The sequence below is a fragment of the Prunus avium genome, chromosome 8 (assembly GCF_965620075.1).
Source record: "Prunus avium chromosome 8, drPruAviu1.hap1.1, whole genome shotgun sequence".
In the NCBI taxonomy this organism is placed as follows: domain Eukaryota; kingdom Viridiplantae; phylum Streptophyta; class Magnoliopsida; order Rosales; family Rosaceae; genus Prunus; species Prunus avium.
This window is the reverse complement of record NC_142291.1, coordinates 33,896,939-33,917,123: the sequence shown is the minus strand read 5'-3', so window position 1 is coordinate 33,917,123 and position 20,185 is coordinate 33,896,939. Positions and strand designations below refer to the sequence as shown.

The 20,185-nt window shown below is 38.5% G+C and overlaps 4 protein-coding genes and 3 non-coding genes across 7 annotated transcripts; 6 read left to right on the top strand and 1 right to left on the bottom strand.

Moving 5' to 3' along the window:
* Window positions 1-1,308: 1,308 nt before the first annotated feature.
* LOC148292601 (acetylserotonin O-methyltransferase-like) lies at window positions 1,309-3,093 on the top strand. Its single transcript, XM_088245200.1, has 2 exons — window positions 1,309-2,201; window positions 2,618-3,093. Exons 1-2 carry the CDS (start codon window positions 1,434-1,436, stop codon window positions 2,921-2,923), a joined length of 1,074 nt encoding a protein of 357 aa, XP_088101326.1. The 5' UTR covers window positions 1,309-1,433; the 3' UTR covers window positions 2,924-3,093.
* A 216-nt stretch (window positions 3,094-3,309) lies between these two features.
* Window positions 3,310-3,463, top strand: LOC148292600 (U4 spliceosomal RNA). Its single transcript, XR_015827142.1, has one exon. It is a non-coding gene; the product is annotated as a U4 spliceosomal RNA (small nuclear RNA).
* A 1,297-nt stretch (window positions 3,464-4,760) lies between these two features.
* Window positions 4,761-4,911, top strand: LOC148292599 (U4 spliceosomal RNA). Its single transcript, XR_015827138.1, has one exon. It is a non-coding gene; the product is annotated as a U4 spliceosomal RNA (small nuclear RNA).
* Window positions 4,912-6,681: 1,770 nt separating this feature from the next.
* LOC148292598 (U1 spliceosomal RNA) lies at window positions 6,682-6,842 on the top strand. Its single transcript, XR_015826809.1, has one exon. It is a non-coding gene; the product is annotated as a U1 spliceosomal RNA (small nuclear RNA).
* A 191-nt stretch (window positions 6,843-7,033) lies between these two features.
* On the bottom strand, window positions 7,034-9,741 carry PNT1 (mannosyltransferase family protein). Its single transcript, XM_021954781.2, has 4 exons — window positions 9,262-9,741; window positions 8,985-9,167; window positions 7,798-8,342; window positions 7,034-7,577 (listed from the first exon to the last, which is right to left on the bottom strand). The coding sequence occupies exons 1-4, from the start codon at window positions 9,530-9,532 to the stop codon at window positions 7,266-7,268; spliced, it is 1,311 nt and encodes a 436-aa protein (XP_021810473.1). The 5' UTR covers window positions 9,533-9,741; the 3' UTR covers window positions 7,034-7,265.
* A 30-nt stretch (window positions 9,742-9,771) lies between these two features.
* Window positions 9,772-11,450, top strand: GGR (geranylgeranyl reductase). Its single transcript, XM_021954782.2, has 2 exons — window positions 9,772-10,234; window positions 10,517-11,450. Exons 1-2 carry the CDS (start codon window positions 9,887-9,889, stop codon window positions 11,180-11,182), a joined length of 1,014 nt encoding a protein of 337 aa, XP_021810474.1. The 5' UTR covers window positions 9,772-9,886; the 3' UTR covers window positions 11,183-11,450.
* A 591-nt stretch (window positions 11,451-12,041) lies between these two features.
* On the top strand, window positions 12,042-15,057 carry LOC110753804 (F-box/RNI-like superfamily protein). The gene is made up of 4 exons (XM_021954778.2): window positions 12,042-12,389; window positions 12,496-12,701; window positions 12,809-12,902; window positions 13,360-15,057. The coding sequence occupies exons 1-4, from the start codon at window positions 12,201-12,203 to the stop codon at window positions 14,806-14,808; spliced, it is 1,938 nt and encodes a 645-aa protein (XP_021810470.1). The 5' UTR covers window positions 12,042-12,200; the 3' UTR covers window positions 14,809-15,057.
* Window positions 15,058-20,185: the final 5,128 nt, after the last annotated feature.

The following is a 20,185-nucleotide window of genomic DNA, read 5'->3' as shown; positions in this document are numbered from 1 at the left end:
ATCGTTTGGCTATGATTTGAATAACGCATAGTCGATGATCTGGAAAAAGTAAAGTTGTCTCAAATGGAAGAATTTCTTAAACACATGACAAGTTTTGCAAACACAAACAAATTAACGTAATACATAACTAAAACATGACATGTTTTTTCCGTATCTTAATTATAAAGATCCTTACTTGACTGAGTCCACAAAGTCATGATCTTTGTAAATAATATACCAGCAATAGACAGAGTCTTCCTTTCTTATTTTATTACATATACCCCCAAAAACATCTGCCTCAACAAAGTCACACATGTATCCTACGTAGGTATTTGATGTTACAGCTAGACAATAATGTACCTAGCTAAAGATAATTTATACTATAATACAATATTGGATGAAACAGATGTTCTTGCAAGCATCTTTTCCATAATTTCTAGTACGGTTCGATTAAAAAAATCTTTATCAAAGAAATTAAAATGTATACTACCGATTATAGGAAATGCATATTAAAAATTAAGTGTTCAATCTTGTAAAAATCCCAATGAAATTGATATATTTCTAAATGTTGAACACATGTTCTATAATAAGTTTGCGCAAATGCGTTGTGGCTGCTATATATCTGTGTATCCCAATAAGCATGTTGTTGGGTATAACATAATGCTTTGATTTTTAACATATATAAATATACATGTAACCTTCACATTAAGCAACCCAATTCACTGCCCTCCAATTGCATTAGTTTGTCTTTCAATGTCCTTACGAGCGAGAATCAATGGATGGAAACTTTGGTTAGAGTAGGAGCAAGAAAGAAGCAAAATAAGATAAGAATTTTTCTGCAGAAAATTGTATCAACTGTATTGATGCAATTCAATTCATATAGCTCAATAGTTGTTCCTCCGATTTGTGTGTAGATAAAGGCTGTATGTGTTGATTGAGAGTGTGAATCTCACATTGGAGAATTAAAGCCTTGTCAAATGGTATAAAAGATTTTGGGTCTCTCCATCTATTGTCAATTGATTTCGGGTTGGATGCTCATATTCTAATACATATAGTATTATGCTCACACGATTGGAAGTATCAAAACACGATTGGAAAGACAAAAATAAGAAACAAACAAGAATTATGCTCACAACAAAAACACAAGATTCTTATGATAATGCCACTAGCTACAGCTAAACAATGCATGCTTACCATAAAATATTGTGGCAACGAAAGAATTTTGTATACAAGACAAAATCCTTCCAGCCAATTGGGCAAAAGATGTCTACCATTACATGAAAATACATTTAAAATTCAGTGGTTGAATCTGGAAAAAATCCCAATGAAAATGATACATTAGCTAAATTGTTCAACACATGTTCTGCATGTAACTAAAGATTTCAACTCCAATCTCTTCCTGCAAATTATATATATTGCTACCTTAGAGCCTACGACACAACACACACAAAGAGATGGAAGATAAACAAAGAGAGTTAGGAGGAGAAGAGAAAGAAGAAGAACATGCCAAACTCGAAATCTGGAAATATGTGTTTGGGTTTGTCGAAATCGCGGTGGTAAAATGTGCCATTGAGCTTGGAATAGCTGATGCAATTGAAAGCCATGGCAGCCCCATGACACTCCTAGAGCTATCATCTGCTCTACGATGTGATCCTTCTCCCCTTTACCGCATCATGAGGGTCCTAGTCCACCTCAAAATATTCAAAGAAAAACCAGCAACCCAATTAGGCCCCAAAGTTTATGCACAAACACCTTTGTCCAAACGGCTATTGAAATCCGGAGAAAACAGCATGGCTGCTTTCATTTTGCTAGAGAGTAGCCCGGTAATGCTGGCACCATGGCATGGCCTCAGTGCCCGAATCCAAGGTGTTAGCAACCCGGCATTCGAGGCAGTACATGGAGAGGATGTGTGGAGCTATGCCGCGGCAAATCCTAATCACAGCAAGCTCATCAATGAAGCAATGGCTTGTGATGCAAGGGTGGCTGTGCCTGCTGTGCTTGAAAGCTGTTTAGAGGTGTTCAAAGGGCTCGAGACAATTGTAGATGTGGGTGGGGGTGACGGGACTACTTTGCGCTTGTTGGTCGAGGCGTGCCCTTGGATTCGAGGCGTCAATTTTGATCTTCCTCATGTTGTGTCTGTTGCTCAAGAGTGTGATCGCATTGAGAATGTTGGGGGTGACATGTTTGATTGTGTTCCAAAGGCTGATGCTGCAATTATCATGGTAATTAGTATATATGTGATACTCTTACTTAATACTCAAGGAAACCTCACAATCCAAATATGAATATTGTTAGATCTAGGGAACATATCTTGTGACCTTTTTTTTTTTGGGTCGAAATCTCATTCATTGCAAAAGAAAAACCAGACAGAGTCCAGCAAAAGTAAAGCTACAAAAATGACAGAACAAAAAACTGTCACATGATTTGTCTTTTAACGCGTAGTTCTTACATTGATTGTTATTCAAATCATTAAGTTAATTGACGCATCAACTGTCCCATCACGTGGTTTGCTAAGTAACTAAAAAAAAGTGCGGTTCCTCTAGAATTACTCCCCTTATTGTATTGCTAGAAGTTTTCTTGCTCAACAAGACACATTATGATAAATGGTCCAATTTTATTTGGTTTTCGAGAATTACAGTGGGTTCTTCATGACTGGGGAGACGATGAGTGCATCCGTATCCTTAAGAAGTGCAAGGAAGCTATTCCGGAGGACAAAGGGAAGGTGATAATAGTAGAAGCTGTAATTGAAGAAGACAGCGAAAAACAAGACAAGAAGCTAACAGATGTGAGATTGATGTTAGATATGGTGATGATGGCCCATACAAACACAGGCAAAGAAAGGACCATGAAGGAATGGGGATATGTTCTTGGTGAGGCTGGCTTTAGCCGACACACTATCACTCCCATTCATGCTGTCCAATCTGTTATCCAAGCTTTTCCTTAAATTTATCGAGCAAAGTTAAATTAAGGATGTGGATTTGTATTCTCAAATTAGTGTTTTATTGTGTTGCTCAGCTCTTAAAATTGCAATAAAATGTGTGCAATGTATTGTGGCTGCTATATCTTTGTATATAGGCATGTTTTTGGGGCAATAAAATACTTTAGTTTTTTGCGATGTGCTTACACGTGGCCTTCAAAGCATCCAAGTTCACAGCCCCTCAATGTCTTTTTTGTATTTTACATTGTCTTTCAATTATCTGGGTCCGCTTGTCATCTGTCCCGCAATTGGATACAATTTTAAAAGAAGAAGTTGTAGTCCCACATGGATAGAGCGGAAAAGGCTGAGTTGCTGTAGTGGTATAAAATCCAGCAGAAGCCAATGACGGAAGTATCTTTGCGCTTGGGGCAATGACGCAGCTTATGAGGTTCTAACCGAGGCGCGTCTATTGCTGGTTGAAAACTATTTCCAAACCCCCTCTTGGGTCTTGGTTCAGCCATGTGCCCTTGAGAATTTCTGGAAGGGCTCTCTCTTCGGAGTAAGGCCCTATAAATATAGTCCCAAGATTTTAGAATTATTACGTAAAGAAGTCAGGTACCCGTAGTTTTCTGGCTTTTCTATTTCGTTTTGGTCAATTTTATTTTTAAAGTTTTACTCTATCGTAATTTAATTTAAGGACACATCCTAATTTCTATCTAATTCTGTTCAAAATACTGAGTGGTTTGCTCTTTGTGATGGTCTTGCCCATGCTTTTGCATAAAGGTTGGAAGAAAATCATCATCGAAGGAGATTTCTAGTTAATCCCTGGTGTCTCTTTTAATCCAAGACATTTGGCACCTCAGTTCACTTTGTGAGTTTGCAATTTCATCACATCTTTAGGGAAGCTAACTTCACGGCGGACTCGCTTGTGGGCCTAGGTCACAAGCTTTCTCCGTCTAGGTTGGGAATCTGGGTTGCCGTTGTCTTTTTCAAATGCTTTCTATTTTTACTTTTTTGGGCATACGAGCCCAAAGTATTTTGCTTTGTAATTTTATTTTCCACATTAAAAAAAAAACAGCCCCATATCATGTGGTTAAATTGTCAAAATTTAAACTACATGGACGAAAGTGTTCAAACATGAATTTTTGCCAATTATTAAATTCACTGTTAAGTAATTTATATTGTATTTACATATTCAATCCCCAATGTTCGAGTTCACAATTAATATTTTCAAATAAATTTAATGAAGTTTTCGTATTTTATTGTCTGTTTAAACCAAATATTGTATACGAGGAGTGCTAAATGCTTGGCATATCAAGTGAAAACGTGTTTGCAGCTAATAACAAAATAACTCCCACATCAATCAGTGAAGTTGACCCGACAAACCAACCCACGATGTTACGCAAGTAAATTTAAGCTTCATATTGCTCACCCATATTGATCTAGTACTTTCTAAGTCTTAAAATGATTCTGATAATAATTCAATCTGATCCGAATTTAATACTTTTGTATATAAAATGATATAAGTTCATCTTGATAATCTAAATATGATCTGAATCCGATATGTTTACAAACTTATATATCATTCTACATAGTCTACTATCCGCGAGTTTTACATCTTCTTTAAGATGGCTTCTCACTATACAAGATTTGAAATGGAATCTGTTGCATCCTTTAAATCATGGCCCAAATTAGGTTGTCAGATTTTAAAGATTCGAAATGCTAATTTTGTCTTTCAACTCTGGTTCCACTTGTCGTATGTCCAGCAATTGGATCATGGCTTGTTGCTGTCCCACATCGACGTAGTGAGAAAGGCTGAGTTGCTCTAGTATTATAAAAGCGAGCCAAATTGATTGGAAGAAGCATCTTTGCGCTTGGGGCAATGACGCAGCTTATGAGGTTCTAACCGAGGCGCGTCTATTGCTGGTTGAAAACTATTTCCAAACCCCCTCACTGGCCACGGTTCAGCCGTGGCCTCTGAGAATTTCTGGAAGGGTTCCCTTCGGGGTAAAGCCCTACAATTCCTAGTTCAAAATTATTTTTTATTAATATCTGCAAATTATAATTTAATTGTAATTTTTGTTCTTGTTTTCAGTTAGAAACACCGTATTTAAAATGTAATAAATTTTTGTCGACTGATAATGAAGATATGTAGATGCTTTAAAATAAAATAAAAAGGTATGTAGATGCAGTAAATTATAGTAACTCTAGGTAATCAGAGAGTGAAAACAGAGGCGAAGAGGACTCTGCCAAGAAAGGAAGTGAAAGTCGTTGTCTTTAAACTTTTACAGAGAGCGAAACGTTGGAAAGACATGGGCGAGTAAGGGACTAGTTTTTGTAGTTTACTAAAATGCCTTATGAAACAAAGGGGGAAAGAACCCCAAAACAACAACTACACAACTCCAATCAAACGCGGATGACCAACTCCCAAGGAGTCATCAACCAAAATGGAACCAAGACAACTAGGAACCTCTAAAAACCGAACACCCAACCCCATATCATAGCTCAAGTTAGCAAGGCAATCCGCAGCAAAATTCTTCTCCCGAAAAGTATGCTGCACCTCCACACAATCCAGTTGAGTCAACATCTCTCTACAAGAATACAGTAACCTGACAAAGACATGAAACTCAAGACTTCCCATGTACTGGATAAGCCTAACAGCAGTGGTTGAATCCATTTCAATTAAAAGATTTTTTACACCTTTTCCCAATTGCTAGATTAAGGCCAAAGAATAATCCCCAAAGCTCTGCTTCTAAAATCTGGCCCAACCCCAGATTAACTACAAAACCACCTTGCCAAATCCCAACAGAGTCTCGAATCAAACCCCCAGCCCCAATAGTACCAGACAGACATACCCCCTTCTAGAGCCATTAACATTCAATTTAAACCAATTAGAAAGGGGAGGTTCCCAGGACAGAACCTGATGCTCCTTAATTTCATGGTTTTTAGTCCCACCAATAGCTTTGATCCACTCAAGAACTGCAGCAACAACAACTTGACATGGTTGCAAAGGTAGGCTATCATCACCACTAAGAATATGTTGATTTCTCCATTTCTGTAAGTACCAGCAAGTAAACACGAACACATCAATCCAAGGGAAACAACCATACCATTTGACTGGAGAACAAAGATTGCTCATAAGCCGAGGCTTAAAATCAGCCTTAGCTTTCGAACAATATTTGGTTTTAAAGCTTCAGTAAAACATCATATGTTCAACAAAACAGCACATGCATTGCGTAGACGTGAGTTAGGCCAATCAACTAGGACAGTGAGCACATACTTTTTGCACTCAAATTCGAGTCCTCCTCCCCATATATTAGATTAATTTAGAGTAATTTATACTATCGGTTGTATAAATATAAAATAAGAAAACTACATTCATATCCAAATTTGATCTTTGTTCCAATGATAAAATTTCAAGGTTTTCTGTATAGCAGGCAAGGTTCAGAGGCCAGAGGGCATTGCTGAAGTTGTAGATTTGCTCAAGCTGCAGATATGAAGTTGATAACTTTGGTGGTGGCCAAATAACAGTAACAAATTTTCAATAGATGGCACAGCATAGAAATGAACCCAATTGAATACCTTTCTGGCCTGCTAGATAAAGAACGAGGATAGCTGTGTCAAACTGCAATTCAACCCATATTTCATAATTGTTCAAAGACTGAAAGAGGCTGTTCTTGTCTAAGTGGATTTTAATCTGTTTTAGTTTTGTCCCATATCGAAAGAACATAAGAGAGTTGGGATGCGAGGCCTCTATAAAACGAGTCGACCAAACCCATTGCAACATACTTACCTGGACGGGGTTTTTGGGTGCTCAAGAAGGCCCATGGCCTAGGTTAGTGACCTCCATTGCACTTAGGAGGGGTGCTACCCTATGGTCTCCCCTAGTGGGAGAGCCAACGTCATAATTTGTGCCAGTGGGGGCCTGCGTTCGCGCGGCCCCTGTCCAAAATGTAGTCTAAATTTCTGGGTAGAAAGATATGAAGCAAATTCCCAATTTTGTTTGCTGTGAGCGAAATTATCAGGGTGAATAAATGAAATGAAAAATTCTTCTACACGAGCAACAAGTTTGGTTGATCACACAATTACAGAGGAGGACATTTGATTCTCTATTTCTGTCGCGTAGTAATCTGTATATATTCTGGAAAGAAATAGCCAATTATAATCATCATCTTACACAAAGGCCTAAACTTGTTCTGGAATCACCAAAACGAACAGAAAAGAAAAAGGAGCTGCGAAGCCACAAAACAAATGGCCAATTTGTGCATATCTAATTGCGAAAAACAGTGGGAATAAAGGAAAGAAAGAAAACAGAATATATCAAATTGTCAACTCATTTGTGAACCTCCAAATCAATCTAATTATTCTATCACTGAAGTTTCTTCCCGCCCTTGGAAGTTTTCTCCAAACATACAAAAACTGGAGAAAATCTGTGGTCACGGATGAGCGAAACTAAAACATATGTGTTTGCAGCTAAGAACAAGATGCTTGCCATCCAGAGTTGAAGAAAAACATTCTGTCCCTTGAACTCAAGCAAATAACCCCACATCAACCAATGAAGTTGACCAGCCACCCACAATGTCATGCATGATAGGCCTTTCCATTTGAGCTTCATCTTGCTCCAAGCGAGTACCAGAGGCAAGAGACAAAAGAACCACACAAAGTACTGTGCCGTCATCACCTGTTAACAATGGGCAGAAGTAATTAGGAGCAGAATTTTGTTAGAAACCTTATGTTCAAAAGCACAGCATTGAATCAGAGTTTTTCAATGAGAATAACCACTAGGAATCCGACATCGGATGCTACATGGAGCAGAGCCCAATTACAATGTTGAATCAGATATGTAACTAATTCACTAAGCCAGAAATTATAGAAGAAAAAATAGTAATAAAGAGAAAAACCTTGTTGAATGCCACAAATGCTACTGTCTGCACTAAGCAGCAGAATGGAAGGTCTTGCGCAAAACTCAAAACAAGCACAACCTGGACTATCAACTGAGGCAAAAATGAGACAAGCTTCTCCAATATCGAGAGTTTACGGTTGTACTGAAGGTAGATGTGATAAAAATAAATGGAGAAATTATGCCTTGGATCAGTACGGGTAAGATGATACAGCAGTGCCTCATACAAGAACTCCCACCCATATAGATGATAGAATAAACCAGTGAAAAGGAAGAATACGGCTGCAGATATAAAGGAGAAAACTATCCTTTCTCGTGTTAATGCACTTTTCAAAAGAAACCATGGACAAAGAAGCTGAGCAAGTCTTGTAACAGATCTGTTTTGAGGTGATTCTTGCCGAGGATCCCAAAATTGTAGGCTAGGCTTCTGACCAGATCGAAACACATGCGGATCAAGAATCACAAGGATAGGAAGTGCATAGATAATGGGGTAGATTCTGAAGTGGACAACAAGCCCGTACCAAAATGCAGCTTGTAACACACGTCCTGTTATGAGAGAAAATTTTCCATATGGAGTTAGACAGTTATGGGGGAAAGCATAACAATCATTCCTAAATAAATAGTTTGAGTACCATACTTAGTGGAATGCTATGCCTACTTGGTTTTTCCAAGAAAGATCGTACTCGCTAAATGCAAAGCAATAATTTTTAATAGGATGAAGATGAGTAATATTGAGATCATAAATGTTATTATCCAAAAAAGACACTGCTATGGTTGTAGATGTCTAACATGGTCGCCTCAAGAGAGAACGAACTGAGAGAAGGTCAGACAATCATTACAGAAAATCCAAGAGAATGCTAGTTCGATACATAACGCAACCGATAACTCTCACTGAATAGAAATAAATATAAAAGAACCTCAAACAATCCTATAGTCCTTCACTTCTGATAATCTGTGCTAAGATTTATACAAGTATCCCATAATTCCATTCTAGCAAAAAGCATTAAATTTGATCCATATTAAGATAATCCGAAGATAAGATTCACTTAATGACTGACATCAACAGCATGTAGGTGAAGTGGTGTACATGACATGAGTCTTGTGAGTGTCCAGCCACTGTATAGTTTTTTGGGATGTGTTTATTGCCAAAATAAAAATACAAATCTATACAAAGAAAGAAACTTACACCGTTCATGAGACATATGAAGACCCAGAGAACCAAAGCACAAACAATTGGCTCACAGTTCCCACGAGTCCCAATGGTAAAGGTAAACGGATTAAAGAGCCAAACGATCACAGAAAGCATGCTTAAATTCTCAGGCACCCCACGAAGCTTCAATATGGTCCTTATAAACAAACCCACAAGCAAATCTACAAAATTTACATAAAACAAAATCATGTTTCTGCAGTTTATGCACCCCAAAACACAAAATTTAACGCTAAAATGAAGCAAATATTAACGTACCTGCAGCTGAGAAGAGGAACTTGCCCCAAGAGCGGTGAAGAAACGAATTGGGTATGAGCAAAAACGCGAGCAGAGGAGAGTACCTGTAAGTGGATCTTTCAAATGGGGATTTACCGGCTGCCATTAGAGAAGCAGCGTCGGAGAAGACCATGTAATCAATGTCTGTGTACCTCACCTCCATGTGGGTATCCTGCCACTCTCCGTAGAGGATCAGAATCACCCTCAACGCCGCCGAGACCAGGAGGAGCGTACGGAATCGTACGGACGCCATTGGTTTGAGAGAAACAGAGATCAGAGGGAGAGAGTTAAGAGGAAAGTGGCGAAGTGGCGAAGTGGCGAAGTGTTGAAGGTTCTTTAAGATGGGTCGTTACTGTAAATAATTGTTTTACCGAGGGTAATTTGGACACAATGAATTATAAAGAACCAATTGTAATGAGGCAGGGTAGTTTTTTTTTTTTGGGTCGAAGAGGCAGGGTAGTTGGACCAACATATATTTAGTTCCTATAGCACTTAATTATATCCAAAATCTCATCTTCTTCCCCCACCATTTTCTTCCCCTACCATTGACCCAAAAAACATATTTCTTCCGCTACCAGAGCCCAGCTGAGAGCTTCAGAGACTAAAAATGGCTTCTTTCTCAATGGTTTCAACTCCAGTTCATCTCTACCTCCCAAAGAAGCTTACTTTCCCAATCCGATGCTCTTCTTCTTCATCAGCGCCGTCCGTTTCGACCCCACCGAGCTTGACCCAGTTCGATTTGAAAACCTACTGGACGACCCTGATAGCCGATATCAATCAGAAGCTTCACGAAGCCGTCCCGGTTCGGTACCCAGATCAGATCTATGAATCCATGCGATACTCTGTGCTCGCCGAAGGAGCCAAGCGAGCCTCACCGGTCATGTGCGTCGCTGCTTGTGAGCTCTTCGGCGGCAACCGCCTAGCTGCCTTCCCCACAGCCTGTGCTCTTGAAATGGTTCGTAATTTCTTCCACCTTTTGCTATACAGGGACTAATTAGACTGAATTGTAAAGAACCCTGTTTGGGTTATATGAATATTATTGCATAAATTGGATTCTTAGCTCGGAACCCAGCTTGGGTTTTTAGAAAAATCTGTATTCTTGCTTTGTGCCCTGTTTGGCAATTTGGGTCGTGCTTATTGAGCACATTTTTGCTTAGCTTTCAACATGGGTATTTATTTTGTGCTTGGAATATTGAGAAAGGAAAGTGCTTTATTTGCTTTGAATGACAATTGACAGGTACACGCAGCTTCACTCATTCACGATGATCTTCCATGCATGGATGACGACCCATCACGCCGGGGCCAGCCCTCGAACCATACAGTCTATGGCGACGACCTGGCAATTCTAGCTGGTGATGCTCTGTTTCCATTGGGGTTTCAGCACATTGTGGCAAACACGCCTTCCAGCCTCGTGCCCGAGCCACGCCTCCTGCGCGTGATCACAGAGATTGCCCGCACCGTGGGATCCACGGGCATGGCGGCAGGGCAGTTCCTCGACCTGGAAGGCGGGCCGGATGCCATTGAATTCGCGCAGGAGAAGAAGTTTGGGGAGATGAGTCAGTGTTCTGCTGTTTGTGGAGGATTGCTAGGTGGTGCTGAAGACGATGAGGTGGATAGACTGAGGAGGTATGGCAGAGCTGTTGGGGTTTTGTATCGGGTGGTTGATGATATTTTGGAGGACAAAATGAATGGTGCGGATGAGGATGAGCGGAAGAAGAAGAAGGGCTTCAGCTATGTGAGAGCTTATGGGGTTGAGAAGGCTATGGAGGTGGCAGAGCAGCTTAGAGCCAAAGCTAAGCAGGAATTGGATGGGTTTGAGAAGTATGGTGATGCTGTGGTGCCACTTTACAGCTTTGTGGATTATGCTGTTGATAGAAGTTTTACTGTCAGTGACTCAAGTTGATGATTGATTGATAGATATATATATATACAATGCATAGAGCAAGCATTCCCTTGATATGATTTCATGCTTTCTCTAAACTTGTGTAAGCAAGCTCTTTTACATATTGCTAGAAGATGATAGGGGTTTTACAGTCAGTGAATGTTAAATTTAGGTGAGCTGAAGTTCCAAGTTGTGGGAAGCTGGAAGCTGAGATTTTTGGGGGTTGTTTGAGATGGGAGCTGAGATTTGTGGGATGCAAAATTCACTTGGAAACTTCATTTTTCTTTTATCTTTGCTATTTGCCAATTTGGGTAATTTGTTCTCAAAATATTATATATGGGAGTTGATGAATCAACAAATCATTAAGGAATGGTTTATGTAAATCGCATATAATGATCATATTACTAATCACACATTTTGCAAATTAAAAACTCAATTCACACATAGCAAATACACATTAATATAACAAAAATAACCTCTTAGTAGAACATATAACAAATAAAAATCAATAATCACATTATATAATTACCTAAGTACAAAAGCCCAGATCTCCATTAGAGCTCCCATTAGCCAAGCAATCTGCAACACAGTTTTTCTCACAGTAGATATGATGAATCCTACACCGACCAACTTGCGCCATCGTATGCCTGCTAAGAGAATTACTCCAACTAGGGGATGAAAATGACTGGGATCATCCATTTTGTCTTTTAATACTTTTTACTATAACATACAATGGAGTGTAAATAGACTAAAGATGAGTGGAGAAATCAGCTCCCTATAACTATTGATGGCAATAGTGTTAATGTTACAACACTAAAAAGAGTGTCGTTCCCTTTTTAAAGGGTTTGGGCTTTGGAGATGGTGGCTTGTGGGCTACAAAGAACCAGAACCCAATATACACATTTCCTCGTGCTTTGATCAATAAACTAACACCGTTGGATTGGCTTCAGATGCAAGCTTACAGTTGCAGTGTCGTGGACGGTAACACGAAACCCAGATTCCACAAAATTCACGAAGAAGAAGAAGACTGAGCAAAAAAATGGCGGAGGGGAAGAGCGAAAGCAGCAGTAGCTCAATGGAGAGCCTGGATCATCTGCCCTCGGCCCTACTCGCCACCATCATGACAAATCTCGACGTGGCCTCCATCTGCTCCGTCGCTTCCACTTGCACCGCCTTCAAAGCCTGCGCTTCTCAAATCCTCTCCTTCATCCCCTCCTTCCACCTCCTCGTAAGTCTTTCAATTTTCATTTCTGGGTTTTCACAAAAGATTGTAAATTGGTTTGTTTTTGTTTGCTATTTTCTCAAAAATGGTTACTTTTTGCTTTGGGGGTTAGGAAATCGCGCCTTCCATGGATTTGTTGAGGCCTCTGCTGCCTCCTAACCCCTGGCTAAAGAGCATGAAGGTCAACTGTGGCCGGCTAGACGATTCAGCCATACAGATTTTGCTTCAGCCTTCGCTGCACGAGCTTTGTATGCTCAATTGCGATGAATTTACTGGAAAATTGCTTTCGGAGATCGGAGGCCGATGCAAGGATTTAAGGTTGGTTTGGTTTGGTTCTGCTGCTTATATGTATTGCTGGTGTTTTTTGATTGTGGAAAGTGAAAAAGCTGTTGTTATTGGCTTTTGGGTATATGAATTCCCTTCAGGTCTCTCTGCTTGGGGTCAGTGGCTGAAAATAGAGGGCAGGATATTCAGTTTTCTGATTTGGAGGAGTTGCTCAGAGGTTGCCATGAGTTAGAAGTAAGGCTCAGTTAAATGATGATAATAACGAAATGTCTAATAATAAGGATTTTAAGTAACATGGTGCTGGTTGTTAAATAATGATACATGACCAAATATTTCGCCCTTTCATATTTCACGTAGCTGAAGTTCTAATTCTTCTGCTCAAATAAGTTAAGAACATCATTGCCTTTTTTTGAAGATACAAAAGATGCTAAGTTTGTACCTAATGGGGTGTCAAATGTTGAGTTTGTTAATATGATTTCATTCCTCCTTGGTCATCTGGATGAATAATTGAATGGTTTGTTATACCTAAGTTTCCCTAGAAATGATGAGGCGGAAAACTCGTGTGCACTTTAACATTAGATGCTTAATATATGTTTCCTTAATTGAAATTTACCCATAAAGCATTCTGGTTTTGGGATATCATAATTATTTGATATGTTTCATCTAATGCGTGTGTGATAATTTTTGGTAGGCACTGAACTTGATGTTTGATGTCTCATTTTCTGCTGGTCATAACAATTCTCGAGTTTGGGCTTTGGCTTCGGAGAAACTCACTTCTCTTGAGATTGGCTACATTCCATCAGTAATGGTGGCTGAACTGTTTAGCCCGAACTTTGGATTCCATAAGTCACCAAATTGTATTCAGCCTTCCATATTGCCAAACATCCATAAATTGTGTCTTTCGGTCGACTATATAACTGACACTATGGTTGGAAAAATTTCTAAAGGTCTCAACTCCCTGACCCATTTGGATCTTCGAGATGCACCCATGAGCGAACCAGGAGTTACATCAGACCTCACAAACTCTGGCCTCCAACAGATTAATCAGCATGGCAAACTGAAGCATCTCTCATTGGTCCGGACCCAGGAGTTCTTCTCTACCTATTTTAGAAGAGTAAATGATCTTGGCCTCCTCTTAATGGCTGACAAGTGTAAAACCATGGAAAGCATATTTCTAGGTGGCTTTTGTCGTGTTACTGACACAGGTTTCAAAACCATCTTGCATTCTTGCTCCAAGTTATACAAGCTTAGGGTGTCTCATGGGACTCAGTTAACAGATTTGGTTTTTCATGACATTTCTGCAACTTCCCTGTCTTTAACACATGTTAGCTTGAGACGGTGTACTCTTTTGACCAACCATGCAGTTACTAGTTTGGCTTCTAATAAGGATCTAAAAGTTCTTGATTTGAGAGATTGCAGAAACCTCGGGGATGAAGCCCTCCAAGCCATAAGCACTCTTCCTAAATTGAAGGCGTTATTATTGGATGGCTCTGATATTAGTGATGTAGGATTATCATATTTGAGACCAGGGGTTATAAGTTCTCTAATTTCATTGTCTGTTAGAGGGTGCAAGAAACTTACAGATAAATGCATCTCTGCTCTATTTGATGGCTCTTCTAATTTGGAGTTGCAAGAACTGGACCTGTCCAATCTTCCTAATCTCTCCGACAATGCAGTTCTATTACTGGCAAAAAGTAGGGTTCCAATACTTGAACTACGAATGCGACAATGCCCACTAATAGGTGACACTTCGGTAATGGCATTAGCCTCAATGGTGGTTGACGAGGAGAGGTGGCATGGTAACAGCCTGCGGTTGTTGGATCTGTTTAATTGTGGTGGCATTACTCCGCTTTCATTCCGGTGGCTGAAGAAACCATATTTTCCAAGGCTGAGATGGTTAGGAGTTACAGGCAGTGTAAATAGAGATATGGTAGATGCTTTAGCTCGAAGCAGACCGTTCTTGCGTGTGTCCCGCCGTGGCGAGGAGCTGGGAGTCGAGGAATGGGATAACTCGGATGATTTTTACATGCATGACTATGATGAGATGGACGAGTTTGAACGTTGGCTTCTAGACGGCGAGGATGAGAATGCCGACGAAGAAATGGTGAATGCAGAAGATAATGCAGAAGCAATGGAGTAATCCGCCGTTTAAATTCCTGCTATGTGCCTGTATGCAATATGCTTGTGATTTTCTTGTGTATATTGTTGTGTTATGAAGAAACTTGAAATGTATCATGGACCATTGATTAGAGTTTAGCAAGTTGGATTGTATGATTTTACTCCAAATCTGTGATCTTGTGGACCTCTTGATCTTTGTATTGTAACTATTTTGGATAAATTGGAAATTGTATTTTCCCTTAATTGTATAATAAATTTGTTTCACCATGTATCACTTGCTTTTTATATGACTCATTGCCAATGTTTTAGAGGTTTTGTCGGTGGACTCTTTTCGTAGAGGTATATCCAAGACCTGAGGTTTGATGCCTCTAGTGACGGTGTCTGGCTAATCCACTTCCTTATCTATGTGTAATGATTTACAATAAGACCGGTTGATCTGCTGAGTTTGGATAAGTCAGCAAGCACAATGGTAGGTGGTGAAAATATGCTGATTTCTTAGATACGGAAGCAAAAAGTATGTGAGTTTCACATTATATCCCATAATCCAATGTCTCTCCCATATTATTGGCTTCCAGCTTTATGATTTCTCTTATTTGAAGTAAGCATGTCATAAAAGTTCGTATCCCATAATCCAATCTCTCTCGTATTATTGACTTTCGGCTTTATAACTTCTCTCATTTGAAGTAAGTAAGCATACCATAAAAGTTCGTGAATGTTTTCTTTTTCTCTTTCTAGAAGTGAGCTGCCTTTAATATTTTTAACAAATGAAATAATTAAGTTTGTACATTTATACACCCTCCACATTTTTCCTTTCAAATAGTTAAGTGCTACATCTATAAATTCTAGAATTCAAATGAAATGAAAAATGAAAAATGAAAAATAAAATGGACTCACGATGGCTTGTGGTAGTAGTAGAGTACTTCGACTATTCCTGACTCATGTATTTTCTTGGGCTTAAGCCCAAAAAAAAAAAACTCTTTTTTCTACATGAAAGTCATATCCGAGTGCTATGTTTATATTTTATTTTGGTAGAGTGACACATTTATTTTACACATTTAAAATGAGACGACTTACAAGGGGAAAATTTAAATACCAAAGAGAGACTTTGAAATATATGGCGGTCTGATCCCATTTTTCTTAGCTGAAGGATTATAAAATGGAAAATATTAGGGAGACCAACTTGGGATACCAACTTGTGTACCAACTCTCTAATAGAGGTGGAGCCCACCAATACAATGGGTCTCACGCTCTATTAGAGAGTTGGTACACAAGTTGGTCTCCCTAGCATGACTCTTATAAAATACTTGTCATGTGTGCCTTAAAATGGCAACTTCTAAGTAAATAAATCAATCAGGAATGAGTCTTTGGAACATGCATGCCTCATCATTCTAAACGAGTGAAAAATTCCCACTTTCTCGACCCATAATTTTTTCCATGATCATTTCATTTTTTACCAAAAAATGAAAATGGTTATGTTCGAACTTTTTCACGAATATAAACATAAAATGTTCTGCCACTAAAATTATCAACTCCACTCATTTACGCTTTTAAGCCAACAATATTTGTCTCGTTTCTACTCTATTCTCTCTCTTCCTTCTTTTGTATAACTTCTAATACCAACGTATACTGAATCAGGCATATATATGCATGATTGCATAAGGAGTGTGACAACAATGGTTTTTTTGTTTTTTGTTCTTTGTTATAATTTCCTTTATTGATATATTAATTCTTGAAATTAGGTAACACCAATGTAACTTGTTGCATTAATTTTTGCAAATTGTAATGCGGAATGCATCAAATCTGTAGGAAAAAAGAAAAGGGTGAAGGAAGGGGTTGGCTTCAAAGAGGAAATATGTCCTCATTCAATGGACAGTGATAAATTTGTCTAGGTTCATTGAATGTGCCAACTCCTCTAATTTTGCAACTAGTCATTAAGAACGTAATTAATCACAGAATTAATATCATGTTCTTTGAATCTTTGTTTTGTTTTGTTTCGCTTATTTTGTTTTCAATTGTCTTCCACCCTAAACCCTAATCTTGTGCACGAAAAAAATATATATATATATATCTCTCTCTCTTATATAATTCAAATAATAATTATTAAACAACATTGGATGCGTCTGTGTATATGGAATACGAATTTGCCATATAATTTGACACGTTATATTCACGAATTATCAAAATAGAACGATTCATCAATTGGGAAATACAAGTTTTGAGGTATGCTAAATTGGATTCATCAATTGAATTCGTGTTCAATACAAACACTTTTCTAACTGCTAAATTGATCCTCTCGTCAATAGCAAATTTGTTACTCATCACTGAATTTGTTTGTATTGAGATTGACTATCAAAGTCTAACAAACATTTTTTATTTTATTTTTTTTAGGGTCTTTTTTATTAAAAGGGACGATAATATACTTAATACACACACATTATACGGATGTTAGAACTCGAACCCAATAAAGAGCAATTGCTCTAAACCACTAAAATAGTGGCTCTTATTCACAATGCATACAATGCATGTGACTGATTTCAGAAGTGGACCATAATAATTTGTCATTGAGGTGCAATGGTCCTGTATAATCTTATCCACACCTCCACAAGTTAACGTTGGACAGCTCCTTCAAGGACATCTTGGACCCACAGCCAACCTTAACTCAATGATGAGTTTATTTTAGTATCATGCCTTTCTCTCTGGACCAGCAATAAAATATATTTTGAGGTATGCTATGATCAGTCATTCAGGTGAGTGAGTGGAGCTAGAACCATTGATGCAGTGAGTATAAATTATCCAATGGATTATGTGATTCTTGATCATTGATGTACGTGGCCCCTAAATTCATTTGGGGTACTAGTTGCACCCTTGAACAACTGATGTTATCAGAACTCTAACAAATTTGCCCTAATTCTCATCAACTCCCAATAAAAGTCCTCAATGATGAATTTATTTTAGTGTTATGCCTTTCTTTATAGAAGACAAGCAGTAAAATATATTTTGAGGTATGTTATGATTAGTCATTCATTTGCGTGAAGTTGAACAAATACTAATTCAACCGTTGATGTATTGTAAATAAATTATCCACCGTACTATGTGATTTTCGACCGTTGATGTAAGTGCTCATCAACAACTGATGTTATCAAAATTCGAAACTTTTTAAATTTCCAATTGCCCAATTTGCCCTTCTTCATCAACCCCCAAGATCAATCCATTTATAGTCATGTATAGTAGACATTAGACAAACACCAAACAGGCAAAAACAAAGCTGGGTATGGATAAGATTTAATAAGTAATATTTTATTAACCTTACCTATAAACATGGTTTGGAGTGTTGGACTTTGGACTCGGAAGACTCGCACTTCGCTTGTCCCCACCTTCTATTCCATCGCCGACCGCTCGCCGCCTCGCTGGCACCCCTCAATCCTCATCCTCTTTTTCCTAGTTGGCTGCTTAATTTGCCCCTTCACCGCCTCCAAAGGTCGCTTTTCCCCCTCCCCCAATCACCTCCCTCCACGTGGCTCCACGTGGCTCATAGAGGCTCATCTCCCACGCTGCTGGATCCACCAAACCCCAACCTGGCGGTTTATTCCCTTTGGCGGGATGCGGATCCTCTACTCGCTCCTGCAGGTCAACAGCTTCCTCGTGTCCTCCCCGCGCGCCACGTGATGGTACGATGCCGGGTTTCCTCATCCCACGTGATTGGTTAATTCCAGTCTAATCTTTTAATTAGGGAGGATAATATTTTTAAATTTTTGAGTATCTTCGTGATCTAGGAACGTATTGTTTGTTTATTCATTTAATCAAAATGTATTTTCATGCAGCTGTTACTTAAAAATTGACTCTTGAAATTTTCAACATGGTTGCCCATGTCATCATCATGTCCAGCTAGCTTAATTACATCATATTTTCTGGTCATTTGGTTGAATTAATATTTTATTTCAACCCTAATCCACAATTTGCATGTTTAGCTTATGGGATTATGGGCTATCAACTTGGAGACTATTAAACAACTAGGGTTTAACTCTTCAACCACGACTTGTTGTACTATACAATACAATGGTGCTTCCCTCTTCTTTCTAGACAATAGTACCCTGAGCTCGTGCTAGTTGATTGGTACTACATAAATATTTTATTTCACCTAAATAAGTGACGAGTCATCATACATGACTTTATTTGACAACATATTCGATGGAAGTATTAGGAATATGCTGGTGGGTAGATTGACTAGTTTGTTTACTTTAGGAGGGAAATTAACACTATCGATATAGTTCACAGGGGAAAACAGATGATTACCCATGAAAAATATTATGTAATGCATTGAGAAAGGGAAAATCTTAGTTGTTGTATACAACACAGAGTCGTGGCGAAAGCGAGTCTTTATAGAACAATTGTCACTGCTTATGAACTCAAACCTGAGTGATTAAGTGGAGGTTCGAATTGAATGTTGAAGAATAGCCGATGAGTTGTGGTTAATTAGGAGTGAAAGGAAACATAGTTTAGGGTAAATAAATAATTTGTCGGAGATAAAAGACAGAAGGAAATGGTGGTCCTATATATAAAATGATCTAGTGGCCTGTGTGAAGCCAAATGGCAGAATTATATCAAAAGCAACCATTGATGATGGTGACTTATATTCTTAGACTATCTCCAGTTATGGGTCATAGGCCAAATATAGCCCTAAAATAATGCAAAATTCATCTTCAGTCATGGGCTAAATTTTTTTTATTTCACCAGCTAAGTTATGTGAACTGAATTAGTGACGAGTCACCACACATGACTTTATTTTACAGCATATTCGATGGAAGTATTAGGAATATGCCGGTGGGTAGATTGACTAGTTCGTATAATTTAGGACGGAAATTAACACTATCGATATACTTCATAAGGCAAAACAGATGACTACCCATGAAAAATATTATGTTATGCATTGAGAAAGGGGAAATTTTAGTTGTTGTATACAACACCGAGCCGTAGCGAAAGTGAGTCTTCATAGAACAATTTTCACTGCTTATGAACTCGAACTTGGGTGATTAAGTGGAGGTCCAAACCCAATGTTGAAGAATTAACGGATGAGTTGTGGTTAGGGATGAAAGTAAACATAATTTAGGGTAAATAGATAATTTGCTGGAGATAATAGACAGAAGAAAATGGTGGTCCTATATATAAAATGATCTAGTGGCCTGTGTGAAGCCAAATGGCAGAATTATACCAAAAGCAACCATTGATGATGTTGAATTAGATTCTCAGTATATAAAGTTTTTTACCTCATAAAATTGGCAATATTTTTTTTCTTCTTAAATTTCTTCTTCCATGCAACAAAAATACATGACACATTTTCCTATCAATATATTTACTTGTGTTAATTCTCCACCTCAGATGCCCGCATCAAACAGCAATCA